Genomic DNA, 25998 nt, shown 5'->3' on the forward strand with positions numbered 1-25998 from the left:
TTGCACGTTAAGAACCCACTGCGCTATTCGTAGCCTATAAGATAAGGGGAAACCCCGAAGTAGTGGTCCACCTGCACACCCCCAATCAGTAATACCACGAGAAACTTGAGGGGGACCGTGATTCAGTTCTTTTTTCGCCTCCCAGGCACCTGGTGACGCCAAATACAATCATACTTAATACAAATAATAATAACCATTATAATTATCATGATCATCATTATTACCATCACCTTTATTACTATCAACATCTTCCAATTGCATCACCAACATTTTCATCATCATCACGTATTATTGTCATCATCATCGTCGTCATCGCTATCTTCGATCATCAGCAGCTTCATCCCACAGTACATATTTTTCATTAAAATCATGAACACCACAACCACGACCAGCATCATCCTTATCATCTCCACCATCATCATCACCATCTCTACCATAATCATCATCATCATCTTCATCATCTGCATCATGTTCCACCAAGACCACCGCCGTCATCTTCATCACACTCGTTCACGCCGATTACTCACCCTCCAGCTAGCGAACGCTGAGCCAACCTCGCCATCGCCTCGTTGTACAGCATCCCTGGCGTCAGGCTCGGCGGCGAGGCCATCGCCGTAGCCGCTGCAGCCGCTGCATGAGCCGAGCTCGAACGCACGCTCCTGGTCGCCGCTGCAAAGTTCCCGGCCGCAGCCGCGGAGAGCCAGGCATTGCCGTGGAAGCCGATAGGGTTCGGGTAGGTGTTGATTTGTCGGGTACGCCACGGGTCGACGCCGAGACGCTGTCGGGCCATCTTCCGCCACTTGGCTCGACGATTTTGAAACCATACCTGTGGTAACAATCAATCAATCAATTAATAAAGTAAGTATTTTCTTTAATGTAATGAAATAAATCAAAATAGTATAATAATGATTATGATAATGATAATAATAACAATGATACCGATAATGATAATAAATATAATGATAATTGTAATAATAACAATGATAATAATAATGATAACAATTATGTTATTATTGAACAACATTCTAAATTATTTTATATATTTACATATTATAATCAGGTGTGGAACAGATTTTTTTTTTTTTTTTTTTTTTTTTTGGGGGGGGGTAATTTAATGACAGATACGAAGTGGAATAGGAATTAAAATATTAGAAAACTTGTTAACCGTTTACACAATGCTTCGCACTTCACTCGTCATCTTTATCATTCTGAAGTCATACAGTTAGGCAATAATTCGTCTACAACATTTGCTGATATGTGGGGATAAACCTCAGACAATGCTCACCTGAACCCGTGCTTCTGTGAGCTGGATGCGCATGGCAAGGTCCTCGCGGAGGAATACATCAGGGTAGTGTGTCTTGGAAAAGAGCGTTTCAAGTTCACTCAGCTGCTGCGGAGTAAATGTAGTCCGGTTTCGGCGCTGTGAAGAAGAAGAAAATATAAAACATCAATAGACTGATAATATTTTAGTGAATAACTTTGACTTGGCAGTTTTGAAATATCAATATACTGATAACAGTTGCGTGAAAAACTCTGACTTGGCAGTATGCAAATAAATGATTGTGATATATTCCAAGGCTTCGATTTTAAGAAAGCTGATATACCGAAACAAAATACGCACCTCTGCTTTGAAGTTCGTTTGCGTTCTTTTCATTTAATTTTACAAACATTATAATTCGCAAAGTCGTGTAGGTCTTCTTTAATTTGCGTTATGGCATTACGTCAAACTTTCTCCCAATCACAAGATTGAAAAAGAAAATGAAATCCAAATCCCAATCTGACCTTCCCCCCCCCCCTCCCTTAACTATACGGCCCAAATAGCAAACTGGTAACCATGTCAGCAAAAAAAGGTTGTGATGAAAATTGGAAAGTTGTAAGTGCATTATAAATTGAAGATGATGTGATATGATGTACAGAAGAGAAGAATAATATATATGAATCCAACTGTGATATGCCAAGATCTTGTAAGAATGTTTACACATTTACCATATTTCAGCTTTATTGATTAAAGGCATCGTTTAAAAATGTTAAATGTGAGAAGCATGGCCTTACGTGTTATCAGTGTATATGGTGCAATATTGAAAGCCCTAAAAACACTGCGCTTCAAAATGATCATGAAGTGCCTCAAAAAAGTTTTAAAAATCTTTGAATGACGAGTTTTACGATACCCCCCCCCCCCCCCAATAGACTGTAATGTTATAAAAACCGTTAAGAAAATGAAAGATGAAATTTCGATTTCCAATAAAAAATACCTTAATAATCAGACAGACAATCGGCTTGTAAAAGTCATAGTATTCCTGACTGACCTAAATGTTTATAATTAATATGATTGCAGCATGAGCTAAATCCAGTGTTTGTTCTAGAATCTGATAAAAAAAACAAAGATATCCAATCCCTTTAATGTTAGTAACTGTGAGTTACCAACTTGTTCAATGTTTTTGGAAATGATGGAAGCTCGAATGCTTACACAAACCTGGCGTCTCCGATTATAAGCCAACTCATCCAGCAACATCTCCTCGCTGAGGTTCGGGTGAACGCCGGACTGCGAGCATGTTGGTGCAACCAAGGGGTGCGGCATAGATCCGACTGCGTGGAGAAAACAGTGAGAAACGAAGACGAGTGAGGACCCCGTTTTCACAATAATGTAATGAATCTTGCAGTCCTAAATGTGATATGCAAATGAATAAATATGGTGAAATGAAATATGAACCATTCATTGAATGTATAAAGTGTAAATGGGGGGGGGGGGGGGAATAAATAAAGTGATTGAATTATACTGGAAACAGTCGAAAGCAAATTTAGAAGTTTCGCAGACGAGGACTCGAGCTCCTACCCAATAGGAGCAGTAACTCAATTGAAATATGTTGCCTTTTTTTCATGCCGCGGTCCAAACACCATAATAATAATAATTCAAATCCGCCCCTAAAACCCTTACCAAAAGAGAAACAATATTTTAAGCTGAAATTAAGCAACGACTGTTAGCAACATCATCACTATATCTTCATTGTAAGGCAGCACTGTTTCTTATATTGGCTTCTTAAATACAGGCGATTTCACATAGATATTATGAATCACTTCTTTTCTTTCTAATTTCACGATGATCATCATCACAATTGTCGTCATTTTCTCCACATCATTACCAGATCACTATGGTGACGAGTCACTATATAATGCGAGCTACAATCACCTCATCCGTCGCATGCTCCAATCTAGACTTTAGCCTTTGTATGTTTGTAATAGAGGAGGGATAACGCTTACCTGAACCAAAGGGACTTATAAGTAGTTTTGATTACATTTTAAAACGATTGACGCCTCCGATGGACAAATGGGATCAACTTTTGATGTAAAGTTTTGTCCCCTCAGGTCACCATAAACATTCCACCCCGCTCGCCATTGACCGGACAATCCTTTCAAATTGCGACGTAGAAACCCCCTTCAGCGGTTTTCTTTTGTGAAATAATTAGTTGTCTTTTAACGCCACCATAATCCGGCCTCGAATTCTAAACTTATTTGCTGTGTTTTGCTTCTGATCAACACGCTATAGCCATATCAACGCACACTTTAGCGCACGACGCACTCTTTCAGATTAAAAACTGACGGATAAAGAATTGGGGATTACACCCATGTTTGTACAGCTACGCGCACTAAAGACATCGGTAATGTTTTTACTACCATGCTATGGTGGTCTACATGTCTATTGCGGAAAGGAAAAAATAGGAAGAGAGAAAAATCATAGAATAACATTAAAATGCGAATGAAAACAAATCTCGAAAACCAGGTAAAAGGGCAAAGGCGAGAAACAGCTTCCCTTTCCCCCTTCTTCTTTCAACGTGCACTTGACGAAATCTTTAGCATTTGAGTGAAGTTTGATTGGCAATGGCAAATGATTTCTCACCCAGTCGACCATTAACCGCGCTTACTTGTCTCCAGCTAGACCGTAATGAGTGAACGGATTTGTAAATCTCTCATTCAGAACAGGTGCTGGGTATGAAGTATTTAGCGCGGCCTGGATTTCGCCTGGTTCTTATTTAATAATTTCGATGTTTTTAGATATCAAAGCCTGGACTTTGTGGCTGGCTGAACGAACAAGGGGACAACGTTGACTTATAGTTCAATTAGTTCATCTCTCTCACTTGTTGATGTGCGTATTCGATCTCCACTCCGACAAAGACAAAAAAAGTAGGCCGCGCGTCCAGCCCCTGTTTTCCATGCCGTTAGAAATGCGGTCTATTTTTAATGAATGGTATTTTCCTTTAGACGAAGTACATCATTAATTTTCAAATGACTGCACTATATTATTTCAAATTGAAAATAGCTACAAAGAAACAATCAAGCAAGGATAAAACCCCAAACAGTTTAAAACAAGAAAAATGACAACGAAATTGCAAAAAAATACCAAAAAGGGGGAAATAACATTTTGATATAAAAGCCCTGAAATGTAAAGAGAGAGAGAGAGAGAGAGAGAGAGAGAGAGAGAGAGAGAGAGAGAGAGAGTGAGAGAGAGAGAGAAAGAAAGAAAGAGAAAGATTGAAATCATTGACAAGAAAAGAAGAGGAATAAAGAAAAATATAAAGAAGAAGAAAAAAAGTGGACTATGGGAAAGTATTTAATTTCTATCTTCTTCAAAGAGATAAGATATAGATAGGAAATGGAAAACGAGATACAGAACAACACTTCGCCCACGCAATAAAAATATTAAAAAAGGAAAGAAATGAAAAAGAAAAGGAAACACAAAGAAAAACCCATTAGTAGATCTGTTGTGCAAAATTATATTCTAGGCTAGCATAAACAGCTGCGAAAACAAAACAATGTCAATACGGGAAGTAGCAGCAGAAGTCTTTGGCACATTTGAATTTCAAAATGAAAATCGCAGGATGGTTAGCATATAGAATATTTCCACAACCCCCCCTCCCCCCACCCCCCCCCCCCCCCTCTTTTATCAATTTCTTGATACGCCACTGTTCATGACTTTCCTGGTAGATCTATTTGGGACAAATACTAGGCCAACCTGATTGAAATTTCGATCCGCCCTATACAAGAAAAAATGATGTTCGTTAGGCTTATACATGGCTTAGCGAAATTATTTCCAAAAATGAATTAAAGCGACGGAATTGCCTGATGTATTTCTTTAAAGAAAATCATGATCGAACAATTTCTTTTAATACTTTTTGGCTGAATATAATGTCGACAGATTATTTGGTTTCAGCGATAAATTCGTCTGCATATAAATCGACTTATTTGACTTAAATTCGCTGATTTAGTCATCGGTTTCGCAAAGCTTCTATTTTAATCCTAAACCGAGTCTTCAGACTTCCATGATTTTACATAGAGAGTGTTGTTTCTTTTCGATTTAAGACGGTCATGGTGGTAGGCTCGGATGAAATAGTTTACAGGTTCAATTACTGAGACTCAAGGAGCAATTTTCCAAAGGAGGCGCATCAGGGGTGGAAATCAATAATTGTTTTACACGTACCATCGTTACAATGATTATTATCATGTTTATAATTATCTTGCGCCTTCTTTTCCTCCTTCTCTTTCTAGTCAATTTCATCCTCCTCCGCCTCCTCCTCCTCATCATCACCGTCTTCTTCTTCTTCTTCTTCTTCTTTATTTTTTCTTTATTTTTTTACCTTTAATCTTCTGCTTTTTTCTTTTTCTTTTTTTAAATACATTGTATATATCACATTGAAATTCACCTTTTCATGGTATTGATTCAGTTTCAAAGCCATTGTTATGAACTAATATCGCAGTTCTTGTTTTAACTCATTGCAAGTCAGCCATTCGGCCGAGACATTAATAAACCTAAAATTAAGATCACAGTCAGTACTTTGTATGTATTCCAGCTCCTTGGCACTGTTTTTGTTCCACTACCTCCTCCACTACCACTACCATCGTCATCATCCTGGTCCCACATTATACCATTAGGTTTGAACACACCAGCGCTGCCAACACCCCCCCCCCCCCCCCCGCCCCAACAAAACGGCGTATATTGTTAACACAATGTTAACTTTGATCTGAACGTTTGATCGGAATGTTTGATCTGAATAATTATCATAGTATTATTGCGTTTACACACAACGTTCACACTGTTCGACACAACGTTATACACGGTGGCTACATAATCCTATACCGTACGCACCACAGTGACGATTTGAAACACTCTCGCTACCCCAAATAGCGATTCTGCCGAGATCCGGGGAAAATCCTGAAAACGCGCATTGCATTATGGGATAGCTTTTCGACATTACAGCTTCCTGTGCAGGCGGCGCGATAGCGCAAACGTAAAACGCCGTCGCCACACAACGTGTATGCACCGAATATGTCGTCTGCTCGGTCTTGTGTTTTTTTTCGCAAATATTTCAACGTTTATTTGAACATTTCATTCGTTGTTTTTTGCGTCTTTTGACATCAGTGACGATGGTTTTCTTTTGTGAGGCTGCACAGTGCTGGGCACATGATTCCAAGCGTAAGAACCCTGAAAAATGGGGGTGGATGAAGGCCGTGACTTGGGATGGGACTCTATACCGGAAGTTGTAGTGACGACCCGAGAGAGTGAAAATTACCTCGTCTCGCGAATTTCGAGATTTTCGTACCTATTTAGGGTAGCGTTGACTTCGTGTGACAAACTATGCTTATACGCCTGATAAAACTAGGTATGCATCACACTGTGTGACTCATGAGAGGAGTTGGAACACTCTTATAGTGTGGCACTATATGGGACCACAGAAAGAACCACAGTGCTTGGTTGCGCACCACAGTGATCATATTACGAGGGATGTGAACACTCACCCATTGTAATTATGTAAGAACTGTGTTCATACTGTATGGTATTGTGTGGCACTATGGGATCACATAAAGAACCACAGTGCTTGGTTGCGCACCACAGTGATCATATTACGAGGGATGTGAACACTCTCCTATTGTAATTATGTAAGAACTGTGTTCATACTGTATGGTATTGTGTGGCACTATGGGATCACATAAAGAACCACAGTGCTTGGTTGCGCACCACAGTGATCATAACGAGGGATGTGAACACTTTCCCATTATGTAAGAAGTGTGTTCACGCTGTTTGATTTTGTGAGGCACTATACATAAACAGAGAAAGGAACACAGTGTGGACAGGCCATAGTGGGGCAATGTTGACTTCATGGAAACACCGTGTTCACATCGTATGACATTGTGTGACGAAATATGACCACAGAAATAAACCACAGTGTACTGATATGCACCACAGTGATTAAAGCGCTCACAGTATTTACTGTTTGGAAACACAGTAGTCACACTGTCAATCATAGTCAGACACTATTATGAGCAGTGGTCTCGTAATCCGGTGACCCGGCTTCGAAACCAAGGCGATGCGCCAGTGCCCTTTGGTAAGGCATTAATCCTCATTACCGGGTCCCTTCGGAGAGGACGTAAAGCCGTCGGCCGTCTGGTTGCTTACTTACAAGCATTTATGCTTTCTTAGCCAGTCAGGTAAAATAACCACCGCCATTCATTGTACCACAGAAAGAACCACAATGTGTATACACCACAGTGATTAAAGAGGGTGATCTGTACACACTCACAGTGTTGACTGTTTGGGAACATCGTGTTCGCACTGTCTATCACACACTATTTGACCACTTAAAGAACCACAGTGTGTATGGAACACAGTGTGAACATAGAGGATGTTTCATCACTTCTATAGTTAATGTGAAAACGATTTCTTCTCTTGGAGGTGCGCATGCTCACCACCTTTACCATACTCCTCCCCCTCCTTGTCACCATGGTTGCCAACATTGCCAACACCCCTTTAATGTCGTCATCAGTGACATATCATCACCACCATCTGTAAACAATCTCTTGTACTTCCACTATCACAATTTAATGACAAAACCCAATTTCTTTTCTCTAATAGGACAAAAATCATAATAATGCATTGCGGAAATAATTATGGAAAAGAGTCGTATAAAAGGCCACAGGGGACATATTTAATCAATAAAAGATGCTTCATTTTCGTCATCTTTTCGGCGTTTTCTTCAAGAGACGGATGTATTTTGGGAGAGGGAGGGAGAGAGGGAGAGAGAGAGAGAGAGAGAGAGAGAGAGAGAGAGATGTAGATAAAGACCTTCGTGAGCGGGCTGTTGACTCCGGTCTATCCATTTACCAACCTCGGGGAATAACCTGCCATCGTAGGCAGATCATGTCAGATTCAAATTAATTAAGCCTCTAATGATTCCCGATTTTACACCGAAATGTTATATACCTGCCTTTCGCGGATGCATGATGCAGGTCTCTTTTTGCAACCGGTGGCAACATCCGCGAGAGAGGAGCAAGGTAGCTAGGTAACAATTCAGTATAGCAATGTAATAATACCCTGAACGGTGAGAAATTATGTTAAATCGAACCATGTAAGGCCGACAACTTTTCTTGAAATAGGATCATGCTCACTGTTGTGAGTGAGATAGGCGTTTCCCCTGTCTTAATATTATGACTTGTGTTTAACAGACGATGATAATCGTATTCGAAAACACAACTGAATCAAAATATGTTAACCAGGTGATGTGAGTTTTATTTTTTCTTCTTCTTGAGTACATACAGCTAATTCAAACTAGCCCCCTTTCCCCCTTTATTTTACCCCTCCCCACAGCTTTATCAAGTTGTTTGCTCCATGTCTACAATTTTGGATTATGAACTTACCTACCCACAATGCCTTGAGTGTCACTGCTCGCTGCTTAGAAATCAATTAACACTGATGCGACTCCAAACAAAATGAGATATCATGCCAGGAGGTATGTGGCAAAGAGAGAGAGAGACAGAGGGAGGGGGAGGGGTGAGGGGAGAGAGGGGGAGAAGGAGGGAGAGAGAGAGAGAGAGAAATAATGAGAGAACAAAAGTGAAGAGAGAGAGCTACCAAGAGAGAGGAGAGAGATAGAGAGAGAGGGGTAGAGCATTATAAAAAGAGGGAGAGAGAGAGAGAGAGAGAGAGAGAGAGTTACGGAAAAGGAAGATAAGTAGAATGAGAGAGAAAGGGTGTGAGATAGTGGGAAAAGAAAGAAAAATTGACAGATAAAATGAGAGAGACAGAGAGAGACAGAGAGAGAGAGAGACAGACGGCCAGGGGAAAAAGAAAGCAAAAAAGAGTGAGAAAGAGAGAAGAAAAAAAGAGTGTGGAGAGAGGAAAAGGGAGATAGTGAAAGGTAAGGCGAGAAAGAAAAGGAGAGTGTGGAGAGAAAAAAGGGAGATATTGAAAGATAGGGAGGGAAGGAGAGAGTGTCAAAGAAGAAAGAGATGGAGAGAGAGAGTAAGGGAGAGAAGAGGGCGAACATAATCACGATAAGGGTAATATATCAATGACTATTACCCCACCACACAACCACTAATCAAAACAGTTGGAAAGAGCATCAAATGCGATCTCTAAACCGGAGGGGAGAAAAAGCGAAAAATTGGGATGGCGTCAAGAGGGAGAGTGAACAAAAATGATATCATTTTCTTCTAAATTCGCGGAATGGAATGAATTGTAATTAAAGACGATATCTGCCCCCTCTATTTATAATTTCCCCTTTTATTTTGTGGTTCTCCTCTGAGGCTCTGTTCATCCTCTCCACGATGGAGATGAAATTGTGTGTTTTAGTATTTTAATCAACCCCCGTTTTGTTATGCTCATTTGGTCAGATAATCAGAGATTGTTTAAACAGACATGGAGATCCGGTCGGTTAGGGGCAGAGAGAGAGAGAGAGAGAGAGAGAGAGAGAGAGAGAGAGAGAGAGGTAAAATTTGGAAGAAAAAAAAGTCGAGAGAGAGATGTATAATGTATATGGTTTCGCCAAAGTAATTGATATTTTATCTGCGAGACTTATTAGGCAAATTGAACTTGTAGAGCGATACCCTCTATGTCTCTCTCTCTCTCTCTCTCTCTCTCTCTCTCTCTCTCTCTCTCTCTCTCTCTTTCTCTCTTTTCGAGCCCTTTTCTTTTTGGCTCTCCATTTGTTCTAACTAATAACGTCGGGGGAAATGATTGAAATTTATCCTACTGCTTATGGGCCTACATCTTCAGCATCAACCCCCCCCCCCCCCCTTCTCACTCGCTCTTACAGACCCGATGTTGTCTTGGAAGAGTAATTGAAGGTATTTTCTGATTATGTTCTACATGATAACACAGAGCATCTTGAGGGTATATTGGTGTATGATAGGATGATTTTTGTTTCTATTTTTTGAGGAGAGGAGTGATTTCTGCCAGCTTTCCTTGACGGAAACACGAGAACGGAATAATTGAACGAGTGCAAATTTGTAAATGCGACAAACGCGGGGGTGACTAAAAAGCCTTCAAGCAAAAATGGGAGAAAGTCCTTCAGTTGAGAAGGGCGTAATTACAGTCATGTACTACTTTTGCTAACATCGTAGCACTATTACATCCATTTGATGATGTATGCGATGAGATTTCCCTTGGCATTCGCCTGTCATACATACAACAACTCTTTATACATTCGACGGCTTTTCATATCGGCTTTTCATTTTCTGCCTGCATGCTTTCGCAACTGTGCACAAAACGTTATACATATTCCATGTCGTACATTCTTAGAGAGTGCAATAAACGTCTTTTTTAAACTCTATCATTGTAATGTTTACGAAAGTTCTTAGACTCATCTAAACCCATTTTAATCATCCATATCACATTATTTTTCATTTCTTCTTCCTCACCTATAAGTTGAGGTGGCAGGTCACCAAAAATGTTTAACGAACTCTGTAGATATTCGGTACACCATACCTCACAATGCTTACAAATAGTCTAAAATGACAGAAAGATAAAGTTCGTTTGGGAAGCAATAATATTGTCCGAAATATCTACGAAAATATCGACTTTCTCATTCAAGGGGCGTCTATTTCAAGCAACTTAATATAGTGTTTTGATGAACTTTATGAAATGTGAATATACAAATATTTGAAGCACTCAAAAAGGCAAGCAAATGAAAATATCAAGTTCCCTTTTTTAAATGGACATAAATAGTGATCGGGTTAAATTTAATTAATTTTAAATGCCTATATTACATGTCTACAAATAATTAGCTAGATTATGAAAATTGAAAAGTAAAAATATGACATACTTAATAACATCAAGTACTTCGCTTCTATAATAGTTTAACACACAGCCAAATATACGCTAGCTCTTCGTTCTCTACAGAAAAGTGTGCAGTGGTCGCTAATGATTTTTTACAACCGTTGATAACCTCTCGAGTACCCCCCCCCCCCCCCAATCAATTTCTTGATGATTTCCTCAAACTTCAATTTCAAGATTTGTTTTGGATCTCGAGTTAGCCCTCGTGAAATAAAAGTAACCGGGCCCCATTTCACCATCATTTTATCCTCCTCTCTTTCTCTCTTCTGCCTGTATGTCTCTATCTCTCTGTCTCTCTCTCCTTTCTCTCTCCCCTTTCCCCCTTTCATAGTCTCTTCGCTTATCTTCTCTGCTCTTCTATCTTTCTTTTTCTCTCCCTCTCCCTCTCTCATTCACTCCCACTTTTCCCATTTCTCTTTCACTTCCCAGCTGTTCATTTTCATTCGCTTCTTTTCTTTTTCCTTTTCTTCTCATACTTCGTTTTCATCCCATTCCTTTTCCTCTTCTTCTTCTTCTTCTTCTTCTTCTTCTTCTTCTTCTTCTTCGCCACCGTCATCGTCTTCTTTTCTTCTTCTTCTTCTTCTTCTTCTTCTTCTTCTTCTTCTTCTTCTTCTTCTTCTTCTTCTCCTTCTTCTTCTCCTTCTTCTCCTTCTCCTTCTTCTTCTTCGTCGTCGTCGTCTTCTTTTTCTTCTTCATCTTCTTTTTCTTCTTCTTCTTCTTCTTCTTCTTCTTCTTCTTCTTTCTCTCCCCTCCCCCTCTTTCTCTCTTTCCATACAGTAGTCGAATCACTGTTTATGCCATGTAAAAGCAATATCAATCAAATATAAACAGTTTGGCGAGTATTCCGTTTCGACTCGACTTTTTTCTCCCAGTTCTACAGGCAGATGTAATGGGAAAGCAAGCAAATCTGGGGAGAAAAATAATCAGTCTAATTGCGGTCCTGAAGAGTTATTGTTTTATCATTATGATCAGGCTATCGTGTGCTCTTCATGACTGTCTTCCATGCATTGAGGCAAATGCCAATACAATTGCAGTCTGTCTCGTTGACTGTGTGGTGATCTGTTTGGCGGCTGACTATTATATACCACCCTTAAACTTATCATTTCTCTCTCTATATATATATATATCTCTCTCTCTTTTCTTCTCTCCCCCCCCCCCCCCCCCCTCTGTCTCTCTCTCTTTTTTCCACACCCCCTCTCTATTATACAATCACTCTCTCTCCTCCCCTGTCTCCATCGTTATCCCTCGTTATCTATCGCTGTACTCTAGTATGTATTTCTCTTCTCTTTTTTTGCGATTCTTCAAAACGAATTTCAGGCATTTTTCTCTATTATCAATGTTTCAAGTTATTACCTTTACAAAAAAGTGTTATTCATTTTAAATGGTGTCTTTATCGTTCTGTGAGCTTAGCTACATTATAAAGAATGAAATATAGTTTTGTCTCCGTTCTCCCAAAGGTCTTTAAAAAAACCTAAAAATCTCCTTGCCAATAGTCGACAACCATGTTCAATTCACAAATCAATATATTTTTTTTCACTAAAACGATAGGCGATTATTACCCGATTTGTAAACAAAAAGAAAAGGAGAAGATAGAAAATAATAGGCCTAAAAGATGAAAGAGAGAGAGAGAGAGAGAGAGCAAGAGAGAGAGAGAGAGAGAGAGAAATAGAGAGAGAGAGAGAGAGAGGGAGAGAGAGAAAGAGAGAGAGAGAGAGAGAGAGAGAGAGAGAGATGGCCGAATGACATCATAATTCGTCAAAATCATTCTTACAAGTCAGAAATCGACCGTGAGCAGGCCTGAGTAATTTGCTATTACTATTTACGCGCAATTTCTTTTAATCAGTAATTCATAAGACATGATACGTGTTCCGGTCGGGAGTTCAAGTTTCTTGTAAGCGAGAAATAATGACCCAGCATCTTATGAATGAAACAATCACAGAAAAATTGTTGGGTTGATGAACGAAAGCGGTCAGGTCTGATTTAAAACGCAAAGGAAGATAAAAAGCTCAAATTGACGGTAATAAAGAACGGAAATCTTTAATCATTCATTTTGGATAAAAACGGCAGGATGTGAAGAGATTAAAGAAAATACGGCGATTAAAGTTGCCTGTTTTTCAATCATCAAAGAAGATTCATCTTAGTTTCTTTGATTTTTACTTTAAAAGTCGTACTTTCAAAGTGGAAGCAATTTCTTTGTTTGAGTTTGCAGTCAATTGGTATAATATGTAAAATTAAGATGCTTTGCAGGAAAATGAAGCTTCTTCAAAAGACGCAGGATTTTAAGATTGTCTTTTCCCCTTTTTAACTTTCATCGTACTTGGGATAATAGCAAATAGTAAAATGAGTTATATGTATAAATAGAGAGAGAGAGAGAGAGAGAGAGAGAGAGGTATAGAGAACAGTGAAAGGAAAACATGGACAAAATGGGAAGAATCAGAGAATTTTATCTTATTGTTTCCTTTTTTCATTGGTAGCAGTAAAATTATTCTACACAGTTCCAAAGATTACAGATTCAATGAATATGCGTTAAAAATAAACATTTTTTTTAAACAATCTATCATGTAAATCAGAAATTATAAGAGGATAATCAGAAAACATTATACTTCATACTTGTAACAGAGCAACATAGTGTGGGTGCTTATAATAAAGAAAATAAAATATACGAAAGTAATAACTAAAAAGATGAAACAGGAGAACAAACTACAAATAAACCAAACGAAAAGTAATCAGCTCTGTTTGCAAAAAACTTCCCAAACCCGACTCGATAAAGCACGTAAAATAAGGAGTAAATTGTTTGAGCAGGATAATCTAAACGAAAAGGAGAAGGACAGAAAGAAGAAAGAAGAAGAAATAGAAGAAGAAATGACAAAACGTTAATTACACCCATATCATCGTTTCATTCCAAACATCTTCGTGACAGATTAATATATCTGCTTCAAATCAGAAAGGGGATCATCTTTGGGCAATCAGAATCTGATTTGAATGACGGATTTCATCTTCTTAAAAAACAGATAAATATAAGAGTCTGGAATATGCTCCCTCTTCTCCTTCTCTCCCTCCCTCTCTCTCTCTCTCTCTCTCTCTCACTCGCGCAATGTAATCTTCGTGATAAATTACGGCTATCAAATGAATCTTCTTTCGGTAATAGGACTCGAGAAACGTCTGCCTCTGCGAAATTGATGACATTTCACGATACACCACGAGATTTCGTCACCACCTGATCAAAAACTTCAGCCGGGATTAACCGAAAGAAAAACAGAGAAATAACAAGTATAGCTCGATACCAAACATGCTTTTTATTTTCTTCTATTTTTCCTCCTTGTAACTGCTGCTTTGAGCATTAAAATATAGGAGCGCGCGGAGCACGTTAAGCTATGGGCGATAGATTACACCAATCAGCGCGAGCGTATCAAAATGCAACGCGATAATCAGCCGGCTTAGCTGTAACACCCCCTCTAATTGGTTGACGAGCCTGGCTGAGAGCGCGAGGGCTGATAGATTGAACCAATCGCTTAGCTCGTTAACTCACTCGTTAGCGGGGTAATTTGCTGGAAAATCGTTTGCGTAGCTCAGCCGCCCAGTTTCAACGATGTTTACATATTTGGGAGACGGTGTTAATGACGCAGGCTAGTTTGAGTAAAATCAACCTTTTAGGAATATTAACGCCGGGGGTCGGTCGTAAAACAGAGTTGCAGAGTCGATAGATTCTGACAATGTTTATATGAATTACGAAAATAATAACAAGGGTTGAATCACCCTAGATGAAAGATCACATGCCAATTTAGGCAAATAATCATCTGATCTGTAGTATTCTTCCAACAATTCCAAAAAAAAAGAAGAAAACGAACAGTATATAGGTTACTATTCAAAATGTGTGAATAATCGGTAATCGAACTGCTTAAAAGCCGTTAAAAGCAAATCTATGCCACTCTCTCTTCGTCTCTCTCTGTTTTGTTTTAAAAAGACGTGGGCGACTTAGAAATGTCATATATCATGATAAACACTTACAAAACTGTTTTTTTTCTTCCGGTTAACATATTGAAGAAACAGAGTATTTCTACCACATACCTTATTCATCATCATTAGCATCATCTTCAAGAAGAGCAAAACATCCACTGTTCAACAAATTTCCTGGAAATGTCGTATTCATTATTTTTTTCATTCATTAAGCTGGATTTCGCTTAGGAATATCAGAGATGATTATGATAATGAAGGAAATATAAGTGCTTTTCCCTTTCGTATTATCGAATTTGGTCCATGGTTTAAATGTCTTTTCCAAAGCGATTTTCAAGAAAATGGTCGAAAAGTGAAGAATCGCCAATGCAAATGTGAATGACTGTATACTATCAAATTCAGGAGATATCTTCGTATAAAACATAAGTCTAATATCTATTATCTTGTTATCTGAAATAACCTTGTTTTCTCCCTTCTCCCCTTTTTCATTTAGCTTTTTCGTTTTCTACTTCTTCTTCTTCTTCTCTCTCTTCGTTTACTTTGATTTCGTGGTTTCTTTCTTTGTGAGAATTGGGCAAACTCATTTGACATTTCATAATGTCAAACTTGCTGGAAAACAATCAGTGTACTACGTGAAACTGCGCGATAGATTAATTTACTTCACCGACTCTATTCCGACAATTAAAAGCACAATAATTAACAATCTTCCATGTCAACAAACTTCTATTCTTAAATTAATGATAATTATTCAGATATTCGATATCATAAACAAATTGAAAGTACATCCAACCCATCTCCCTTCCATGTCTTAAGCCCGTCATCAAATGAACTGGTAAAATCATTTGAATTACAACACTGAAAATCATCGGCAATTACTCGCCTGCTTAGTGAGCAAAATAAATGAATATAGCAGGATTGAATTCGGAACATAGAATATTATTCGATGAGGTACTAGAACGATTCGGGATCTGTGAAAGAGATTTCTGTTTTGAATGAAGAAGCGACGGAGATATTATACTCCTACGCTATTACCATCCGCTTCCAAATTAATTTTCGATATAAGTTAGCTACGAATGAGGCCTAAATCTTTTTCGATGATGGTGATGCTGATGAAAATGATGATGAAGTTGGTTTTGGTGGTTGTAGTGATGATGATGATAATGATGATGGTGGTGGTGATGGTGATGACGGTGATGGTAGTGGTGGTGGTGATGATTACGATGATGATGATCGTGATGGTGGTGGTGGTGATCATGGTGTTGGCGGTGGTCATGGTAGCGGGGACGACGATGATAATGATGGAGGTGGTGGTGCTGGTGGCGGTGGTGGTGGTGGTGGTAGTGGTGGTGGTGGTGGTGGTAGTGGTGGTGGGGTAGTGGTTACGATGGTGAATATGATGATGTCTTATATCTTCCTTTGTCTCCTATATGGCTTATAGGATGCCAGTATTGGTTTCCATGGCACAAGGAATATACAAAATATTTAAAAAATGTTAATGTTTGCGTTCTGGTCAATCGGATATAATCATATCAAAAATATTACACTTATATTTGGTCAATAATTAAGCTTGATGAAATCGTGAAAATTGCCAGGCACGTGGTTCTATAAAACTTTAAAAATGTATTATGATCGAGTTTGCGAATGTGCGCTTAAATGTGAGGCAACACAAGACAAAACAAAATTGGCTAGCGGATCGACGACTTTTCCTTGCCCGATTGACAGTTTAATCTTGTCACCATTTTACTTCTAGATAAATTACCAACAGAGGTCCTTCCTATAATGCTTTCAAATACGGACAATATTTTCCTCAATTGAGTCGTAATTCAAAATACCCCAAATCACTCGTTATTTCCCCCAAAGTTCACCCCAGCTATTTCATGACATCCTAAGGGATCGTCGGTTTGCTCCCAGCCCGGTCTTTTGCGAACATGATCTATGTAATTGCCTTATTAATTCTGACAAGTCGGTGTTGAAAGACAAACGAAATTTGGAGAAGAAAAAATGGAAAATAAAAGTTTGTGGGGGCTCTCGTAAAATTAAGCGTAATGATTCTGAAGATTGGACCGCGGGACGGAATAGTTCACGCTCCCTTTTTCGGTTAACTTATTTAAAGAAAAGGGGCAGAGGAAATACGTTGATCCTTTGTCGAGACAACTTCATTTGGGTTGGATCTGGTAACAAATTGAGCGGTGGAGTAAAAATAACATTATCTTCGAATCCCGAGGACTTCTAGAATTGACACATGTGTGGAAAGATCCCTGGCGACAGCTAAGGACCACCTTAGGATGTTTTCTTTTTTGAGAGCTTGGAACTTGCAGTTGCCCCTCTTTGTTCAGCCGAAACTTCTGTCATTTTTTCATGCACTATCAACAGCAAGACAAAAGGTATTTGAACTTGACTAAATTGATTTTTGGTTTATTCATATGATGGTGATGGAAATGTCGATAGGCAACTGCTTCGTGTTTTGTTTTGAAGAAGCAGATTTTCTCTGTTATTCCATTCTTTCTATAATGTTGTTTTCCTTTAAAAGACTGTGTATCGGCGAGTTATCATGCTCACTGTTAAATTGACAATTTACCTTTTTTGCTTCATAATATATTCGGACTCTCTAACTGATTTTTAGAGTATGTTTTCATTCTTATAAATATTTCCCTTTACAAAACTAACAGGTGCTCTTTTTTTAGTTGGATATGGCATGCATTAGAAATCATAAACCGTGTTTATTTACACTTAAAATTAGGGCCTATTTCAAATTAATACATGTAATTATGCTGAGTTATTGCTTTTCACAGAGGGGGGGGGGGGGGGGGGGGTAGTGAGCAATCTTTTTTCTTCATTTTCTGCCCCCCCCCCCCCCCCCGAAATTTGAAAATCGCGCCGACAGATATTTCACTCACCTGCGTATACGCGCCTGAACTGGGCCCATGGAACTTGAAGACCAGTAACAACAATATAGTTGCAGCTGAAAATGGGCTATTCGCCGTATTTTGTCCTTGTTCTCTGTATAATTACTTTGTACGTATTTTATCTGATTTTATTATACGGAGATCAAAACAACAACAACCTCAGTCTCGCCTCCGAAACCGACAACAGATCGAACAAAATATTACATTATCCGTGATGGCCAAGAATCAGTCGGTTCCGATTCGGTGTGCATTGAGCCGCGGTTGGGCCGGTCTGACTGAGGCATCAGAATACGCCGACAAAATGATGAGCAAGAATCGCTGCAGATATTGAACGGTGTATAATTAGACCGATTCCCCCGAGCTTAGGGCTTGCGGTTTCTGCGTTTTCCGTCGTCTAAAACTGAATGGATGCAAGAAGCACACGAGATAGTTATTATGATATCAGGTATATACTACAGATTCCTAGAAATATTCCTAAATATATGCATCAGCATCTCATCAACCAGTTCAACAATCATCATGATCATGAAATATGAATATAAGTAGACAAATAATACACAGCATTGCCGTAGAGATAGAGATCATGTTTTTTAAAACTTTTATAGAATGATGTTTTATAACATGATTTTGATAATGACCGATCATTACCATTGGATAATGACCGGTTATTATCCAAATTACACGTTAGGCAAAATAAATGCCTGGTCACGTGTACGCTTTCGACCAATCATTTGATTAGGATCCACGTCATCATTTTATAAAGTCTAAGCATGCATGGTTCATCCCTTCTAAGCTTAGTCATTGCCGAGTAAGATACATTATACACTGTTTCCCCGAAAGCCGGAATAAGTTTTCTTACCTCTTTTCATGAAATGATTGTGATAACATAATTTATTTTTGAGATGAAGTTTATATCTTCTTAGAGCTTATTCATCAATCTAATGATGTTTAGATTGATCACTAAAGATCTGTAAACGTATAAACGTTATTTTTAAAGTCCTTCTGCACTAGTTTGGCCAGGATGGATTAGACCTCCCTGCATGGTCACTGACAGGTGGTAATTTCATCAAATCAGCTCTCAATTAACATAAAATAAAGGCGATCACGGGGACCAACAGGCACCAATTAGGCATTGTTTTCTATATAGAGGGCGCAAGTAGCTATAAGAAGTGCAGTGGGGCTTTAATTGACATTGTCTCAATCATTTCATGAAAAGAGGTGCGAAAAAATGATTCCAACTTTATGGGCAACAGTGTGCTAACAAACAAAATCATCTGCTTACGCGCGGGGCTCAAAATTTGACAAAAGTATCCTATATCTTTCTTTTATTTGAGGGGGTGGGGACTATTATGGTAATAAACCAAAGTTGAACTGAAATTTGACGATCAAAACTAAATACTATACGTTTTCGTAATAACAACATAATACATAGGGCAATTCAACAGGTAGTCGCTAAGACCATTTTGATACGTAGTGACGACCCTCCCCCCTCCAAAGAAGAAAATATCAAGTACAAAAGTGGTTGGCCTACTCTAATTTGTATTTTAAGCTTTTTTTAAATTTAAAGTTATTTTTCAGTATATGGAATTTTGGAATTTCATACGATGATAAACATAAAGGCGCAAATATTACAATTTGTTTTCCCTTTTTAAAAGGGTTGTGACGGAGAGATGGGGAGGGGGGTGCCCCATCCTCTTAAGCCTCCCCCCCCCCCCCCCGACGACGAGAAATAGAATCGTCATTTGTGACTCCGCTTGAGAGAGAGATATATAGTCTGCTATGAAAACTAATCAGTCAGAGCCTGGTCAGTGCCATTCTGTTTCGCTGCTAATATACCATAAACAACATGAACAGCTAAGTGATTGGACTGATTACTGATTAATGGGAGTCAGCTAACAGCACGGAAACGCCGAATCTGACGGTGGAGGAGGAGAAGAGAGAGAGGGGGAGGTAGAGAGAGAGAGAGAGAGAGAGAGAGAGAGAGAGAGAGAGAGATAGAGATAGAGAGAGAGGGAGGAAGAGAGGGTAAAGGAGTGAATGAGAGGAGAGAAGAAGGCACAAAACTTAACGTGTGAGCGGAGCGAGGGAGTATACAGTGATATATAGATAGATAGATAGATAGATAGATAGGCCTATATTTAAAGATAATGATGATGATATATAGATAGATAAAATAGGCACAAGGAGGAAGAGGGAGCAAGGGAGAGACAGAGAGAGGGGAGAGAGAAGGGAGAGAGAGAGAGACAGACAGAAAAACAGACATAGACAGTGAGACAGAGAGAGAAATAGAAAGACAGACAGAGAGAGAGAGAGAGAGAGAGAGAGAGAGAGGGAGAGAGACACACACAGAGAGAGAGACAGAAGCAGAGACATAAAGTCTTCCAAGAATCCTCATCCAAACAGCAAATCACGTAGTTCGATGCGATCACGGTCATCCGATATCATTTAGCGCGAAAAGAAGGAAAGCACCACAGTTTTAATGCCGGTGTCGTCGGCGCTGTTGATTTTGGCGAGAGAGGATTCGAGGTAATTTTCTTGGTGGATAAAATAATAAATCACATATATGTTATTCGATGACGAGCGACCTTTTGGCGAATCAACACGGGTGTCTTGAAGGTGCGATTGGATTGGTATTTATTTGGATTATTACCACGATAAAGGGTGTTTTGTTACCAACACGCGCTGATTAAAAACCGGATAAAATGCGTAGAAGACGAAGCCCTCGAAATTGAGAGGGGGGGGGGGGATACGAGATATTGAGAATACGTGTTTAATTACAGAAGGGGTGGAGTGGGAGTTGGAGTTGGAACGGGAATGGTGTTTGCAGTGGCATCATGTAGGTCCTAATATTGCAGGGGAGGGGGGGGGGGGGGGGTGGGAGGCGGTATTGCGCAGTAAAATAATGAAACATTAATGCAACTTAACGAGGCCATTGATACTGCCGAGGGGCATGATAGATATAATCAATCCTTTTTAATCGTCCCCCCCCCCAATTCTCTTGCATTTCCTCCTATTTGATAAATCATAAAGAGTTTCTGGAGAAAGTAAGATGGTATCATTTTGTTTTACTCGACTACTCGAGGACGAGGTGGGGGGGGGGGGGGGACCGAATAATGTTAATATTTGTTTTAAGGAGATTTAATATAATTTACGAACGGGGGAAACAAAGAATAATTGACAGAAGAAAACGCTGTGGGCATCACCCATAGACAAACAGAGCAATATCATAGAAATTCTCAGTATTCGACGTTATCAAAACGTTTGCAAAGCCTCTGTACCCGTTTGCTCTTCTATCAAACGGAAACAAAATCAGAACCCTCCAAGACTTTTGAAGGAAAATATCAAAACAGCCTCGGGTGACGAAAGAGAATAACCATATCGGTGCTTTGACAATAAGATATGGCAGAGAAAATAAAGTTGTCAAACTATGCTGGCGTTTAGACCGCGAACCGAAGACCAAGTTCATGGTGGTTGTAAAATTTTACGAGATTCAAGCGCCATAGGCAGAACCAATAGGTCTGTATGAAGATAAAGTTGCGAATCGACCATTAATGAAGAAATATTTCCGCTACGATTTTGCGGATTTGCGGTTAGAAGTTTGCCATGGTATGAAGATATAGGAAGACAAGTTATTCGTTTTTGATTTTATAGTATGAATTGGATCGTTGAAATTAATGCATCAAGAAACTATACTCGCCCAAAAAGTAAGAAAGAGTGGACCAATTGATACTACATGGTGTGTCAGCAAAATGCATTCTTCTCAAAAGGCACCTCTTGATTGGTATATAGGGTGTACAAAAAGACATGATATATATGTAACATATAGTTACATAACCATAATCGTCCAACACATTTATGCAGGCTATAGTTTTTAGCACTGCAAGTCACAATATATAATGATTTACTGCTAAAGTAACCGTATTGAATGTTTCTTTTGTTTTGGACAGTGAAATAACCATTGCAAAGGTCCTGGCCGGAATCTTGAAAATAAATTGAAGGATAATTATCATTCAAACTTATAATGTAAATGGAAGGAATGCAATATATGGAAACGAAAATAAAATACAAGAAGCCAAACGGAATAAGAGTAAACCGATGACAAAATATTAAGTTTTTCTCGATGAAACCCATCTTTGAGAAGGAGGGAGAGGGGGGGGGGTTGATCTTTTTCCACACCCTGTAAACATTCCACCAACGCCAATAAGCGCGATGACTGAGAGAAGGGTTATGCATAGAGCGGCAAACTAGGGGCGGCTATTTAATTGTATTTAGCACAGGGGGCTTAGCCCGGCCCATGGGGGCAGGTTGGTGGGTGTGGAAGGATGGCCTGGTACTTCAAAGAAATGGATATGGATATAAAATAAACACCGCCCCTACCGGGGATAATCCGGGGGTCAAGTGCATGCAGTCGAGATTTCGAAGGAACGTCCGAATATGGAGAGAATTTTGTGAAAGAACTGCGATAGGAGGATCTTGTATTGAGGGGAGAATGGTGGTCCTGCGTGGAGAAGTCGAGTGGTAAGAGCTACACAGCTTTGTTATTTGACTGATTTTTGTTAAAATGTGTGCATTGAAATGAAAGGGTTATCTTCATATAGGAAACACTGTAGACTTTATATCTTCTGAAATGACTTTTAAATCATTAAAAGATATCTTCAATGTCTAGATAGTAATAATTAACGATTCTGAAATTCTGAAATTATGTATCTACATGTATGATATCTCTAGCGCCATAGGGACTGCCCTCACACAATGTGTCCACATTCTCCACTTGCTCAAAAGCATGCAATGCAGGCACCATTTTGTACTCATTTATATTCTTAAAACCGCGGTTATCTTTAAGTCCCTTTGTGCTTACCAGAGATACGTAAGTAACTCATTATTAATGTTAATTTCATTCTTATTTACACCTCTTGAGGAAAGAAAGCATTTTGAATTGATTGAAGATGCGAAAACAATAATTTGGAGGATATTCTGTTTAAGGCTATTATACCATGCAATCCAACCCGGAACTCCTGCGTGTACACGCAGGCGAACATGTAGTCTCTTGCTTTGTCGGAGTATGTCCGAAGCATTAAAGATAAACTCCAGTTCTGGTCAAAAAAAGAAAATTAATTCTCACAGAATCAAACGAAACTTACACTGAATGTTCAAGATTACAAATAAATGACATGTGCCAAACAATTTTGGAAGAAAATGTATACTGGCTGAGTAATGAGCATAGAAGGACAAGAAAATCAAGGTAGTACTAGCCCCGACACCATGTGTGTTGTCCCATATATAGCTTTCTGTGTACAGTGCTTGTTACTTTACCAAGACTCGGTCAAATTTATTATGATTTTGATGACTCCAGAACCTTGCAGTGCACACCAATACTTACATGCTACATGATCAACTGTTTCTGATCCTTTCCACACCTTCTCTTTCACAATGCATCGCATTACCAGTACTAAAGTTTATCTTTAAGCTAAACTACACAGACATGAATAGCGAGTGAAATATGGGCTCAAATTGAAATGTAAAAATTGTTGTCGTGACAGATTTGTGTATGTTTGTCTTGTTTGTTTACCTGTTTTATATTAATTTGTAGATACTTTACATGGAAATGTTGTCATGGTGATGGCCTGCACTAATTTAGATTAGTGAGCTCCACCCTGCTATTAGGTTTGGAACGCTTCTTATCTAAGAAATATAATGCCCCCACACCCCACGCCTCCTCCCCAGTTTAGAAAAAAAAAAACAAGCATAATAGTAATAAACAAATTTAAACAACCAAACAAACAGTTTAGAAAGAGGGGATTGATCAAAAGAAAAAGGGAGAACAAGAAAGAGAGTGAAAAGACAGAGAAGTAGAAGAGACGGTGAGAAAAGGGGTTGTAGAGAGTAGAGATTGTAGCCAAGACAGAGAAAGAGAGGCGGAGAGGGAGGAGGCAGAAAGAGCAATATGCTACAATGAATTCGGCCCGTACTTTCTCTTTGCTCTTTCTCTCATTGTAACGATAATCGTCCTCATATTCTTCCTTTCTTCTTCCTTCTTCATCCCTCCCTCACCCATCTAACCATCCAACCCCAAACTTCTGAACAACAATGGAACCTTTTTGAAATAATTTTCTTCAAAGAGTCCTTGCCAGGCGTGAAACTGACGCCGAGAACTAACCGCAAAAGATCAAGTTTGTTTAACGGGGAACTCCCTGGCTCGCTGATAACAGCGGCACGCGAATCGAATTCACCTGCACGCGGCCACGCGACCCGCACGCTCGGTAGCTAGCTATCGCACCAACCAAAATATTTGAGCGGTATCGTCACTTACATTCGCGCCATATTCGTCACTGCTTTGTACTCTTGCGCACGTAAGATGCAATCTATAAGTTGGAGGGTTTCGAATTATGTTAAAATTACATTTCTCTTGTCACTAAGAAAATTAATAGCTTATCAATCAATTTAAATGGCCTTTACTTGAACTTGATCATATCCACGTTTAAATTGTTGTTCTGTGAATAAAAAACAACTACTGAACGTCATTTACATGATCAGCGATCATTTCAACTTATTGGTGATGTTGAGTTTCTTTTAATAGCACTCGATCGGTGGAGGGGGGGGGGGGGGGGGGGGGGGGGGGGAGGAGGGGGGGGGGGGGTGTCGGTTGAAGGGTTATGGCTTGGACAGAAGTTCACAATGATCATATACCATATTTCTGCATTGTTATTCCAGTATTTGAATTTGAATTTGAATCATTTTTTTATTTTAATTTACACTAATTCATGTGTGATCAATGAAGTATTTATACAACATTTTATTCATGTATATGTAGTTTACCGAGGTAATATAATTTACAAGGATAAACATCCACAAAGCAAAACAAAACATCACCATAGGCATAATGGTTCCTTTTATGTTAAAAGGTACAGGTACTCATCATGCTAATCTAAGACGAATGTTGTCAAACCTAAAATGATGAGGTTCAACTTGATACTGTTTAAAAATAGAATCTTTTTGGACGATGAACGATAAAAGCGGAAATCCGTCATTTTATTGAAGCGAAAAAAACCTATATTGACACGATAACCAACCATCCTTGCCATTGGCCTTTGACCTTGCGTGTAGTTTAACAAAGGACGTTTCCACCGAGTTATTGAAGTTTGTTTGGATAAGCAATGATCCGCGGAGGTCGTTGTCGTTACGGTTATAATCACCATATGATCTTCTTTTCTTTGCAACATTTGTTATCTTTTTCTTTACAATAAACCGTTGAGGGGGGAGGGGGGTGGGGGGGGACTTAGCATTTGGAAATTTCATCTGTATTTGGAGGGGATCGATTTTTTTTTTTCTTCTTCAGATGAAAGAAAGAGACAGAAACAGGGGAAGATATGGAGATATATTATATTTATATAGGTAGAGCGAGTGATAAAAAGAGATGGGGGTAGAGAGAATCACAGAGAGAGAGAGAGAGACAGAGAAAGAGATAGGAAGAGAGAGAGAGATAGGCAGAGAACGAGATAGGGAGAGAGAGAGAGAAAGAGAGAGAGAGAGAGAGAGAGAGAGAGGGAGAGAGAGCAAGAGAGAGCAAGAGGGTTTAGGGGTTGTGGAAGCAGAAAGATGAGAGTAATATCTTATTTAAAACTTGAAATGAAAATTTACTTAAAATCCCTAATGTAATCGCTCATGTTTTACAAATTCATTTTAGTCGCGTCTTTATTATGTTTTAATTCACCGTTTCATGGAGATATATGTATTTATATATCTATAGAGAGAGAGAGAGGGGAGAGAAAGAGAGAGAGAGAGAGAGCACCCTATAGATAGATATAGAGAGAGGGAGAGAGCGCACGCGATAGATAGAGATAGATAGGTAGAGAGAGAGAGGGGAGAGGGGGAGAGAGAGAGAGAGAGAGAGAGAGACAGAGAGACAGAGAGACAGAGAGAGAGAGATAGAGGAAGGAGGGGAGGGGGGGGGGGGGAATTGGCGGAGAGAGAACGCTAACCTGTCGTATATTTCAGAATATATAGAAGATTTTTCTGTCATCACTCGACCCCTCCAAC

The 25998-nt window shown here is 39.2% G+C and overlaps 1 protein-coding gene across 1 annotated transcript in view; it reads right to left on the bottom strand.

Moving 5' to 3' along the window:
- Positions 1 to 523: 523 nt before the first annotated feature.
- LOC105441243 (homeobox protein orthopedia-like) overlaps positions 524 to 25998 on the bottom strand; it is a 29736-nt gene continuing 4261 nt past the window's right edge. Inside the window, exons 2-4 of the mRNA XM_030983510.1 lie at positions 2468 to 2586; positions 1286 to 1429; positions 524 to 826 (exon numbers count right to left, since the gene is read on the bottom strand). Coding sequence (XP_030839370.1) covers positions 524 to 826; positions 1286 to 1429; positions 2468 to 2586 — 566 coding nt within the window. The remainder of the gene's footprint in view (positions 827 to 1285; positions 1430 to 2467; positions 2587 to 25998) is intronic.

The sequence above is a fragment of the Strongylocentrotus purpuratus genome, unplaced genomic scaffold, assembly GCF_000002235.5.
Source record: "Strongylocentrotus purpuratus isolate Spur 01 unplaced genomic scaffold, Spur_5.0 spur5_scaffold_13, whole genome shotgun sequence".
Taxonomy (NCBI): domain Eukaryota; kingdom Metazoa; phylum Echinodermata; class Echinoidea; order Camarodonta; family Strongylocentrotidae; genus Strongylocentrotus; species Strongylocentrotus purpuratus.